The sequence below is a fragment of the Triticum dicoccoides genome, chromosome 4A, assembly GCF_002162155.2.
Source record: "Triticum dicoccoides isolate Atlit2015 ecotype Zavitan chromosome 4A, WEW_v2.0, whole genome shotgun sequence".
Lineage (NCBI taxonomy): Eukaryota > Viridiplantae > Streptophyta > Magnoliopsida > Poales > Poaceae > Triticum > Triticum dicoccoides.
Genome location: NC_041386.1, coordinates 250,486,359 through 250,498,752, shown reverse-complemented (window position 1 = coordinate 250,498,752; position 12,394 = coordinate 250,486,359). Strand labels below are relative to the sequence as shown.

The 12,394-nt window shown below is 45.5% G+C and overlaps 1 protein-coding gene across 1 annotated transcript; it reads left to right on the top strand.

Moving 5' to 3' along the window:
- Nucleotides 1-305: 305 nt before the first annotated feature.
- LOC119285737 lies at nucleotides 306-1,083 on the top strand. Its single transcript, XM_037565069.1, has one exon. It carries the CDS (start codon nucleotides 472-474, stop codon nucleotides 853-855), a length of 384 nt encoding a protein of 127 aa, XP_037420966.1. The 5' UTR covers nucleotides 306-471; the 3' UTR covers nucleotides 856-1,083.
- Nucleotides 1,084-12,394: the final 11,311 nt, after the last annotated feature.

The window sequence follows — 12,394 nt, the reverse complement described above, 5'->3', positions numbered from 1 at the left end:
CTTAATCTAATTTATATTTCTAATACAATCACATTACTCAACAATAATCATCACGACTATCCCGTGATCAAACGCATATCACCTCTCCCTTTTACTAAGAACGCCCTCCTAATCCGATGATAAAAAAAAAGAACGATCTTTACGTTTGAGCAAAAAAAAAACGATCTTCTGAGCACGCAGGCCGTGCCACTGTGGGTGGCTCCACCCTAATAAAGCTCACCCCGCGTGGACCCCACATTCAGTGGCCTTGCGTTACCAGTACCACCACCCCACCGCTTTCCTTCATGTGATCCACCCCGCCCCACCCCTCCCCGTCACATGCCTATCTCCGCTACTGCTAGTTCATCATTTCACACTCCCACCCCTGCCCTCACTCTCTAAAGGCTCGACTACTCACTCTGCCCACACCCGTCACCGCAGCCTCGCACAATTATCGCCCCAGGTACAGGTAAGAGGGCGAGAGAGAAGGCGATGTCAATGGCGGAGGAGCAGTACTACGGGGGCCCGCGCGGGGCGCCGCACGGGCTGCTGCTGGCGGTGGTGGTGGGGCTGGTGGTGGCGGGCCCGCTCTTCCTGGGCGACGGCGGCGAGGCGGTCACCGACGCCATCGCCGAGCTGCTCAGCCCCGTGGGCCTGCTCCTCCTCCCCGTGGGCCTCCTCCTCCTCATCCGCCTTCTCTCCTCCGAGCGCGGCGCCGCGGCGTTCGCCGACGTGTTCGCCTTCGGCGGCTCGCCCGACGCCGTGCACCGCGTCGGGGGCTCCCCCATCGGCGTGGCGCTCATGCTGCTTCTCATCCTCGCCCTCCTCTACTACCGCTCCGCGCTCTTCGGCGGCGGCGGAGACGACGACGAGTAGGCGCCTGCCAGTAGGTGGGTAGAGTCTGATCTCGGGGTTGTTTTGGCAGTTTCCGTTTGATGGCTGGGCCTGGGTGTAAAAGTGCGGTGTAAATTAACTGGTAGCTACTCGCCGTGTTGGTTTGCTCTGCGTTAAGGGCTTAAGGCTGAAGGCTCTGTGCTGCATGGGTCCATGTGCTTATCTATATCTACTAGAAGGGGACGCGCGCCTTGCCGCGCCTTTTTTTTACCGGCCTCTTTTCTACCTTTGATGGTGGTCTCTTCCTCCATGTACCGTATTGTATTTTGACTTCTGGTAGTTGCCGGTTCAGTAGGTTGTTACTGTAGGGGTTATCACCCACCAGAGCGCATGAACACCCACCACAACAAAGGATAGTCACATCTCCTTTGTAGCTGTAGGGATTGCCTAAGCAGAAGCTAGATGATATTTGGATAATATAGGATTAGAAGTTAATGCCTTTCATAGCCTATTTAGCACGATAAATTAGAAAACAACATTAGCACATTGGAGAAAAGCTATAGTTTTGTGTATGAACATGTTCACTTTGGAATTTGGATAAAACTCATTACTAAAAATGACACATGGTGCTTGTTGGCATAATTAAGCTCAAAAAGATTTTCATATGAGAGGATTACATCAAAGTAAAATGTTTCCTGAACATATCACTTGTTTTTGTAATAAGAATGAGTCGAGACAATTTCCCGGATGCTCAAAATCAGTGTCGGAAGCTTTAAACATAAGCACAAAGCTTTAAACATAAGCACAAAGCTAGTGCGTGTGTGCGTGTGCGCGCGACCCCTCCTTACCCCTGATGTCTTCCTGTTCAATGCAATAAAACACAAACTCTTTTGTGTTTTCTCGAGAAAAAAATACTGCTAAAATGTATTTTTGTTTCTACAATTATCCTCCCCAACTGCATTTCTCTTGGCCCATATGTGTGTGGGAGAGCAGGTAGCTCTGAAACTGGCCCTGCTTCTTTGCATCAAAACATAATGAGAAACATAAAATATTATGAGTATGGTATATTAAACACTCAGACATAACAAAAAAGAATTCATAAAACTGGATAAAACCTTTCTTCTCTCTATTTATGTAACGCCCCAAGATCGATGCTTCAGATGCCTTTCATGTTTTACGTGTCAGTTGTGTTATTTATTTATTTATCGTATTCATCTTTACATCATGTGCATTGCATCATATCATCTTGCAACCCTTTTTAAAAAAAAACTTAACATAACAAAAAAGAATTCATAAAACTGGATAAAACCTTTCTTCTCTCTATTTATGTAACGCCCCAAGATCGATGCTCCAGATGCCTTTCATGTTTTACGTGTCAGTTGTGTTAATTATTTATTTGTCGCATTCATCTTTACATCATGTGCATTGCATCATATCATCTTGCAACCCTTTTTTAAAAAAAAAACTTAACTTAAATAAATCGTATGGATCTTTGATCCATTTAAATTGAGGGAATTCACATAGCGATTTCTCTTTATAACATATCCTCTCGATATTTAGAGAGCTACAATAAATATTTCATTATTTTGGAATTAACCATAACACACTTGTATTTTATTTTCATGCCTCTTCTGTTTCAAGTTTCACCTTCAAACCTTGGCAACAATTCTTTATCTCTTTTATCGAGGCTCCTCTAAAAATCCAAACATTTATGGCCCTTTCTTTTACCAAGTCTTAGTTCAAACTCATTTGAATTAAATTCAAATGAGTTTGAATTTATATCTTTCGATCATGCCATTTCTAATTTTCTTGTGTCAAACTCATTTTTGTGAGACCGGGAAAATTGTCCCCGAGTTCAAATTCCTTTCCCTAAACCTTCCTCTTCCTTTTCCTTCTCTCTATTGTTTTCTGTTAAAGAAAATATGAGGGAGAGAGAGAGAGAGAGCACAACCAGCAGCCCAGCCGACCAGGCCTATGGCCGTTTCCCTCTCCGCCGACCCATCTGTAGCCCAGCCCGCACCCCTCCGAACCCTAGCTAACTGTGACGCCCCGAGACCGATGCGTCAGGTGTCTTCCAGTTATTCACTGTTGTTACCATGTCATTTGTTTGTTTGTTGCATTTCATCATGTCATCATTGTTTGCTTTGCATCGTGCCTCTTGCCATTTTGCATTTCATCTTTATCACCATGTGCATTGCATTCTTCATGATGTTGTCTTGCTCTATTCTTGTCATTTGTATCAACCCCTTCCCATCTCTCTAAAATCTACCCATGTGTCATCACTGCCTTCTTCTTTCTTATTCCTTTCATTTTTGCAAGTGCCATTTTCTGTCGTCCATAAATGTTCATTCTTTTCCTATTAACCATACACCTTTCCTTTAACCTCTCTGTCAAATTTCAGATCCTTTGGAGTTGTTTTGGTTAGGTTCGAAAATGCCTCAAGTTTGAATGATATTTAAACTTGTTTTATTTTTCTACCTCTAAAGATGTCCAAACCAATTTTATCAAATAGGGCATGAATTCAAGGTCATGAGGATATTTTTATATTTCTCATACACCTCTCCTTTTCCCCTGTGCTTTTCTCTTTATTTTCTGCTTGAAGAAAATTAGAGAGAGGAAACAGGAGCTTCCGACCAGCCGCAGCCCACTTGGGCCTCCCTCCAAGCCGGCCCACCTAGGCCACCCTTTCCCGCAGCCTAGCAACCAGGCCTCTCACAACTCCCTTCTCCACTGGGCCTCCTGCGCCGGCCCACCTTAACCGCCACTAACCCTAGCGAGCTTCTCTCCTCTCTCCCTCGTCTCCACCTCGCGCCGCCAGGAGAGGCCCGATCCCATCTCCATTCGCTCGATCCCCTCCTCACCTCTCGATCCCGCGCGCCTCCCTCTCTCCCTCTACAGCGCACCTCCCATGGCGCCGTCACCCCGCGCCAAGTCTTCGCGTCGCCGGAGCCCTGTGCAGCTGCGCTGCTGCCTGCCCGCGAGCCTCCTCCGAGCGTCTCCTTCCTCGCGCCCGTCCAGCAGGCCACTAGCGAGGCCCCGCATCCGCGCCTCCCCCGAGTTGCGTCCGTCGCCCGGCATGGCCCGTGAGACCATCAGCATCGCTGGCACCCTGCAGCTCCCGCCGTCCTTCTCCCTTTGCAGCGCTCGAGCCCCACTCCGCGCTGGCCCTTGCCCTGCCGTCCGTCGGCCCGGCGAGCCGGACCTCTCCGTTGCCCTCGCCGACAACCTGCACGGTGCCTCCCAGAACGCGCCTTCCGGCCTCCCTGCTCCCTGCTCGGGTCGCTGCTTCACGCCTAGGCCGACCCTACTCCACCGGCATCCTCCCGCCTTGCTTCGCCTCCTGGCAGGCAACAACAGCGTCGACCTCGCCCCTCGTTGGCCTTCGCACCCCTGCTCGACGCCAAGACCGTGGCTCCTTGTCTCCGTGAACGCCAAGTTCTTTTCCATAGACCTCTCCAAGACCAGGATACGCCAATAACCGTTCGTGGATTTCGTCAAGTTGGAGCACCGTTGAACGAGGGCTTTTTCCTTGCTCATTTTGGGACGCGACAAGTTCCTCTTCGAAAGTACGTCTACATGATGACCTGACAAGTACCGTGGCACCGAAGATCTTTCATGCGTCAAGTCCATGTCCGAGGATTTCACCAAGTACCACGACGACCGTTATTCGTCAAGTACCCCTTCGGGTCACCAAGTTTTGGCTACCATCGTCGTGAACCGCTTTCGAAACGTGTATCACTAACGCCAAGTACTAGTTCTACGAGGACCGCCAAGTTCGTCTTCCGTCGTCTCCGAAATCGCCAAGTACCACGTCGATACGAGAACAACTACCCTCGACGTGCATTTTGGCAGGTACCACTACCGCCGACCCTCGAAGACACTGTGGACGTCAAGTTCCTCGTGTGACCCTGAACATCTACGGAAACTTGTGCGACTAAGAACGTGAACCACTATCGTCGAACCCCGAAGGACTCGGATCCGTCAAGTTCCCCTTTGAACCGGGAACCACCACTTCCACTACCATCGCCGAGGACCAATAGTATGACTACTTTCACTACCGTCGCGAGAACGTCTACTTCCTTCGATGAACTTGATCCGTTCCGAAAACGCACGCATCAAAGGTATAACCCTGAGACGACCGTCCGAGAATGAACGCTTGTGATGTGTTGTATGAGATGCCTGTGTTTGCCCCATGCCCGATCTGATCCTTGCATGTTCCTTGTTTCCTTGCCACCGTCATGTGGGACACCCGGCTACCGGGATCGCCCCACCATCTCTTGACACACTCTCACCCACTTCCTTTTGCACTGGTATCCGTTTTCGTTATCGTTGCCATGGCACCCCTTTTCTTTCCACCACGATGACAAATGCTTCATAATGCTCTTGTCAACTTTTAATAAAAATTGCAAAAAACTTGAAAATCTCATCCGCATCATGATAACAACATCAAGAATGTTAAAATTGTTGTTTGCTTTAAATTGCTATGCATGTGGGGATTTACCAGAATTGTTGTTTGATGTTTTCGGCCTCATTTAAAATGCCTAACTGAGTATTTTACTCATGCTTCACCTCTTGCCATGTTAGCCAACATTTAACATTGTTGAGTACCTAACCGGGAGTGAACTAAATAAGTCATGTGGTGTTTCGTCAATATGCAACCCGTTGCATATTGAGGTCCACTTAATTTGTAGTTTTGGTTGTTGCACTTTGCCATGCCGTGCATATTTAAACTGGACATGCATCATACTTGATTGTGCATCATGCCATGTTATGTGATGGTTGTTTACTATGTTGTTTGCTTCTTGCTAGTTGTTCGCTCTATTGCTATGCCGCGATACCTACCACTTGCTATATCATGCCTCCCATTTTGCCATGTCAGCCTCTAACCCACCTTTCCTAGCAAACCGTTGTTTGGCTAGGTTACAGCTTTTGCTCAGCCCCTCTTATAGCGTTGTTAGTTGCAGGTGAAGATGAAGATTGTTCCATGTTGAAACATGGATATGTTGGGATATCACAATATCTCTTATTTAATTAATGCATCTATATACTTGGTAAAGGGTGGATGGCTCGGCCTTATGCCTGGTGTTTTGTTCCACTCTTGCCGCCCTAGTTTCCGTCATACCGGTGTTATGTTCCTTGATTTTGCGTTCCTTACATGGTTGGGTGTTATGGGAAGCCCTTGACAGTTCGCTTTGAATAAAACTCCTCCAGCAAGGCCCAACCTTGGTTTTACATTTGCCTAACAACCTATTACCCTTCCCTTGGGTCGGCCAACCCAAGGGTCATATTTATTTTAACCCCCCTGGGCCAGTGCTTGTCCAAGTGTTGGTCCGAACCGGGCAGCCTGCGGGGCCACCTCGGGGAAACTCAAGGGTTGGTTTTACTCGTAGCTTGACCTATCCAGTGTGCCCTGAGAACGAGATATGTGCAGCTCCTATCAGGATTTGTCAGCACATTTGGGAAGCTTTGCTGGTCTTGTTTTACCATTGTCGAAATGTCTTGTAACCGGGATTCCGAGTCTGATCGGGTCTTCCTGGGAGAAGGAATATCCTTCATTGACCGTGAGAGCTTGTGATGGGCTAAGTTGGGACACCCCTGCAGGGTTTTGAACTTTCGAAAGCCGTGCCCGCGGTTATGGGCAGATGGGAATTTGTTAATATCCGGTTTTAGAGAACTTGACACTTAACTTAATTAAAATGCATCAACCGCGTGTGTAGCCGTGATGGTCTCTTTTCGGCGGAGTCCGGGAAGTGAACACGGTTCTTGTGTTATGTTGGAACGTAAGTAGTTCCAGGATCACTTCTTGATCACTTCTAGTTCACGACCGTGCTTTGCTTCTCTTCTCGCTCTCATTTGCGTAAGTTAGCCACCATATATGCTAGTGCTTGCTGCAGCTCCACCTCACTACCTTTTCCTACCCATAAGCTTAAATAGTCTTGATCGCGAGGGTGTGAGATTGCTGAGTCCTCGTGGCTCACAGATACTTCCAAAAGCAGATGCAGGTGCTGATGATGCCAGTGCAGGTGACGCAACCGAGCTCAAGGAGGAGCTCGATGAAGATCGTGTTCGTTGTGTTGTTTTTGTTTCTAGTTGATCAGTAGTGGAGCCTAGTCGGGGTGATCGGCGGATCTAGCATTAGGGGTAGTCTTCTTTTATTTAGGTTCCGTAGTCGGACCTTGATTGTATTATGGATGATGTAATGCTATATTTATGTATCGTGTGAAGTGGCGATTGTAAGACAAATCTTTACCCCTTTCTTATTCAGTACATGGGATGTGTAAAGACTACCCCTCTTGCGACATGCCTACTATGCGGTTATGCCTCTAAGTCGTGCTGCGACACGTGGGAGATATAGCCGCATCGTGGGTGTGACAAGTTGGTAATCAGAGCCTTCCCCGACTTAGGAGCCCCCTGCTTGATCGAATCGTTGGCGTTGTTGAGTCTAGAAAAATGTTTTGAGTCTTATAGGATTATATATATATCGGAGAGTAGGATTATTTTTACTCCTTAGTCCCTTCGTCGTTCTGGTGAGGCCTCCCGACATAGAGTTTTGACTCTTCTCTTCTCAAATTTCACTAATTTTTTTAGGATCACACAGGTATCTTGGAATCGTTCCGATGGTTTTGTGACGAGAACATTGTTCTTGGTGCTTCCTGACATTTAGGGGTTGTGGCAGTGTCCCGGGGAGTTGAGCTCCGAGGTGTTGTCGTCACAAATTTATCGTTGCAGTTCTGGAATACCTGAGTTCGCCGACATCGAAAATCTCTTTTATGCAGTTCTTGGTGAGATAACCTCGACGCCACCCAGTACTGGGGCGGGAGTTCGGGAGTATTGCCATAAGTCGTATAACGGATGCTTTTCGAATGTTGAGGTAAATGATTTCCGAAGGTTTCTTGGTTATGTGTTGAAGGATGGGTATAGCTGGATGTAGGATTTGCTAGTTTTGGGTGAGATATTATGCTTCCCCTGTATCCCCAACACCTGATTGCATAACCAGAAAGTTTCGGGAGTTTATAAGTGGGAATTCAAGTATTACGTAGGATATCTTTTCAACAGACACATGATACGATATGGGGTCTATCATATGTTTGTTTCTGGCTTATTTTGCAAGCCAATCCTTTGTTTTGTTTTGGTTTGTGGTATTCGAGTTGCTTCGAAGTCAAATGTTGATTCCATACCTTTCCTAAGCAGTGTTCTATGTGAATACCAATCCTTCTTGCTTATCTAGATTGTCATGCCAATTCTTTTCCAACCGATGTGCTTCCCTTCTAGTGGATCCTATCATTTTCAACATCCGCAAGATCAACTCTAAGTTTTCTCAACGGTATCCTTTCCATCTGCCCAAGTTGTCTTTGTTTTCCCACCCTCCCACCCTTTTTCTTCAAGGACTTGGATTTCTTAATCCGTTATCCATTTTATTGATGTGAGGTCTCTTCATCTTTTTATTTCAAGTTTCGATCCGGTGAATTTTCGTGAAGATACTAACAAAGCTTCAAGTTCAACATTCTTCGTTCTATTTCTTCTCCGGTGGATGCAATTCAAGTTTTGGTGTTGATCATATTCCTTTCATTGTTTCAAATGTTTTCTCATGCCGGTGCACCTCTTAATCAAAAATTTCTCGCTATTCAATTGTTCCAGAGTGCTCAAGATATCTCGAAGATTCGTGTGTCCACTCTGCTTTCATTCAAGCTCTTTCGAGGATGTTATCTCATTCAAGCCATTTAATTCAACTGGCATAATCCATCTTTAAAATCGTTCAACGGTGTATCTTTTGAGTGGGCCCTAACCCACAGGTCTTTTCCCAGGATCTTACGTGACTCTTCTATTTCACGGAGCTATCCTCAAATTCTTTCAAAGTTGACATAAGAATGAATTATCATCAGTCATATGTTTTTCTCCAAGATCTTTCAAATTCTTTTCGTTGTTGATCCAACCTTTATATTCTTCGTTATTCCAGAGTGTCTCAACAATTCATGGTGGTGTTTCTCGTCGTCATTCTCGAATATTGAAGACCGAAGAAGAGTTCCTCTTAAATCCTTACCTGTTCTTCCAAAGACTTATGGTTCTAGCTTCATGCCATCGTCTCATAATTGTTTTTGTTTGTGAGAATTCTTTTCACCCATCCGGAGCAATTCAGGAGTCTTTTCAGTTTGATTCTCCGGAGCCCATCATCTCTGAATTATTCATTCGTTGTTCTCCAAATTTACCGGTGCATCATTCAAGTATTCGCTAATTAGCTCGGGATCTCTTCGTTCGCTTGCATCTAAATCCCCTCAAGTATCTTCATTCATTTTCAAATTCTTCCTGGTGATTTGTGCTTTTGCCACTTTATTTTTTAATTCTTACGATGGTTTGTTCAAGATTCTTCTTCCTTTGTTTTCAGATTAATTCAGTCATTGTTTCCAAATCCTACCGGTGGCTCGTTGAAGACCTTCCCAAGCTTGCGCCATATCTATCTTAATCCTTTCTACGAGAATAAGTAGTATGCCAAATCCGTTGATTGTCATCAATTTAATTGATGATGGATAAGCATAATGTAATTCTTATTTTAGTTTCAGCCAATGTTTAATTCCTTATTCCGAAGGCTCATCAAATCTTGATTTCAATTGTTTCATATTTTTCCATTCCCAGAGTTCCAAGCTCTTTCAATTATATCATTTCAAAGCTTCATTTAATCATTGCAAGGCCTCAATCTTATTCTTTTCATCCTTCACTTCTTTTGATCATTCTTTTATTACAAGAGTTCTTCATGGAGGTTCTACATGGTGGTTCATCAAGGATTTAATTCCTTCTCGAAGTGTTCATCGAGATTCTTTTCAGAGGAGCTTAAGTATTCTTCATCTTGCATTCTGAAGTGCAATTCGTTCTACCTTTATCTTTTGAGGTGGTGTTACGTCATTTTTGACAATTGCTTGGTGTTTCATGATTCACAAGTTGTCCGGGATGACATATTGTAAACCCATCATTTTCAATTCGTCCATGAGATCCTTTGCAACCCATCAATCTCTTCATTGGAATTATCTTGGGTTATATTTCACCTAAAGCTTTCCCTAAGGATTGTTGCGATTTATGGTGCTCAGAAATAACCCAAGTTCTTCATTTATCCTCCCGGTGAAATAAGCTTCTCGTCTCCTTGTTGATATCAATCCAATCTTTGGTTTCCGTAGTGGCAGAATTTTTGCCTCAATTTTGAGATGTCTTCCATTAGCCCACATCAAGCTTATGTTTTCGTTGTTGATAATCCAACAACTCCGTTCAACCTTTTCTTCGTAAGCATGCTCTTTCAATTTTACTGGCGAAAGCTATCATTCTTCTTCTCTGTTCTTTTCCTTCCAACCATCTAGTTTTCCATTCTTTTGTTCCGGAGGCATGGTGATGTTGCTCTCTTCGTCCTATCATCTCGTTTTGCCAAGATCATGCTCTTTCCTTTGTCTACCCATTCAACCAGAGTGTCGTGTCCAACATTCAAGTTCTCATATTATCAAGTTTTTGCCTCCATTCTCAGTCGGAGTGCTGCCCAAATTATATCATTCTTATTCCTTCTCTATCTTGTTTTAACCGGAGTGTTGTCGTAATTGGTCTTTATCGTCCCTTGTACATCTCGTTTCAACCGGAGTGCTTGCATGTACTTCTTGTCCATTGCAACCTTTCTCTTATGTTTTTCAACCTACAAGGTTCTAGTAATGTTCCTTGTTCCTCTTTTCTAACGGAGTGCTTTCAACTTTGTTCATCTTTGTTGTATTCTTTCTTTCAATTTGTTCAACCTCTCAAGGTTCATTGGCTTCACTCGTTTGTCAAAGAAGCAACTTAGTTTTACCTCTTCTCTTCCTCTTCCGTTTCTCTCCGGTGCCATCCTAGATCTTGGGACGAGATCCTCTTGTAGTGGTGGAGTGTTGTGACGCCCCGAGACCGATGCGCCAGGTGTCTTCCAGTTATTCACTATTGTTGCCATGTCATTTGTTTGTTTGTTGCATTTCATCATGTCATCATTGTTTGCTTTGCATCGTGCCTCTTGCCATTTTGCATTTCATCTTTATCACCATATCTTTACACATCCCATGTACTGAATAAGAAAGGGATAAAGAGTCGGCTTACAATCGCCACTTCACACAATAAATAAATATATCATACATCATCCAAGGTACAATCAAAGGTCCGACTACGGAACCAAAATAAAGAAAGACAACCCCAAATGCTAGATCCCCGATCGTCCCAACTGGGCTCCTCTACTGATCATCCAGAAAAGAAACATAGTAACGACCCGAATCCTCGTCGAACTCCCACTTGATTTCGGTAGCGTCCCCTGCACTGGCATCATCGGCACCTGCATTTGTTTGGAAGGATCTGTGAGTCACGGGGACTCAGCAATCTCACACCCTCGCGTTCAAGACTATTTAAGCTTAAAGGTAGGAAAGGGGTAGTGAGTGGAGCTGCAGCAAAGCAGTAAGCATATATGGTGGCTAACTTACGCAAATGAGAGCGAGAAGAAAAGCAAAGCACGGTCGAGAAGCTAATAGTGATCAATAAGTGATCCTGAAGCTACTTACGTTCAAGCATAACATGAGACTGTGTTCTCTTCTCGGACTCCGCCAAAAAGAGACCATCACGGCTACACACGCGGTTGATTCATTTTAATTAAGTTAAGTGTCAAGTTCTCTACAATCGGACATTAACAAATTCCCATCCGCCCATAACTGCAAGCACGGCTTTCGAAAGTTCAAAAGCCTGCAGGGGTGTCCCAACTTAGCCCATCACAAGCTCTCACAGTCAACGAAGGATATTCCTTCTCCCGGGAAGACCCGATCAGTCTCAGAATCCCGGTTACAAGACATTTCGACAATGGTAAAACAAGACCAGCAAAGCCACCCGATGTGCCAACAAATCCCAATAGGAGTCGCACGTGTCTGGTTCTCAGGGCAACACCGGATGAGATAGGCTATGAGTAAAACCAACCCTCGAGTTACCCCGAGGTGGCCCCGTAGGTGGCTCGGTTCGGACCAACACTCATAGGAGCACTGGCCCAGGGGGGTTTAAAAGAAAGATGACCCTTGAGTCTGCAGAACCCAAGGGAAGTGTTGGGAATATAGCTACCAGGTATGACCCGCCCAGGAGGGGCCGGGTCAACCCCAATGGCGGGTTACAAAAGAAGCCCAGTAATATTCAAGATGACAGTTTATTAAGACTTGTGGAAGGCCTAAAGCCCAGAGGCGGCTTGAGGGCCAATATTGTAAACCGCCGTAAAGAAAGACTTGTAAAGAAAGGCATACAAAAGAATTCACCGAGCCAGACATGTTTTATGAGCCGGCCGGGACTCTGTAGGCCGCCAGGCGTCAACCCATGTATATAAGGGGACGACCCGACGGCGGCTTAGGACAAGAAAACAACAACTCAAAGCCAGGCAAAGCGGATTCGCTCCCTGGTCATCGAAACCCCAGCAATTCCAACACAACTAGACGTAGGCTTTTACCTTCATCGTAAGGGCCCGAACTAGTATAAAAACCTCTCGCGTCCTTTGTCCTGATTAACCCCTTTAAGCTTCCTAGTTGCGATGGCCCTACGACTAAGTCCTTTTGCTAGGACA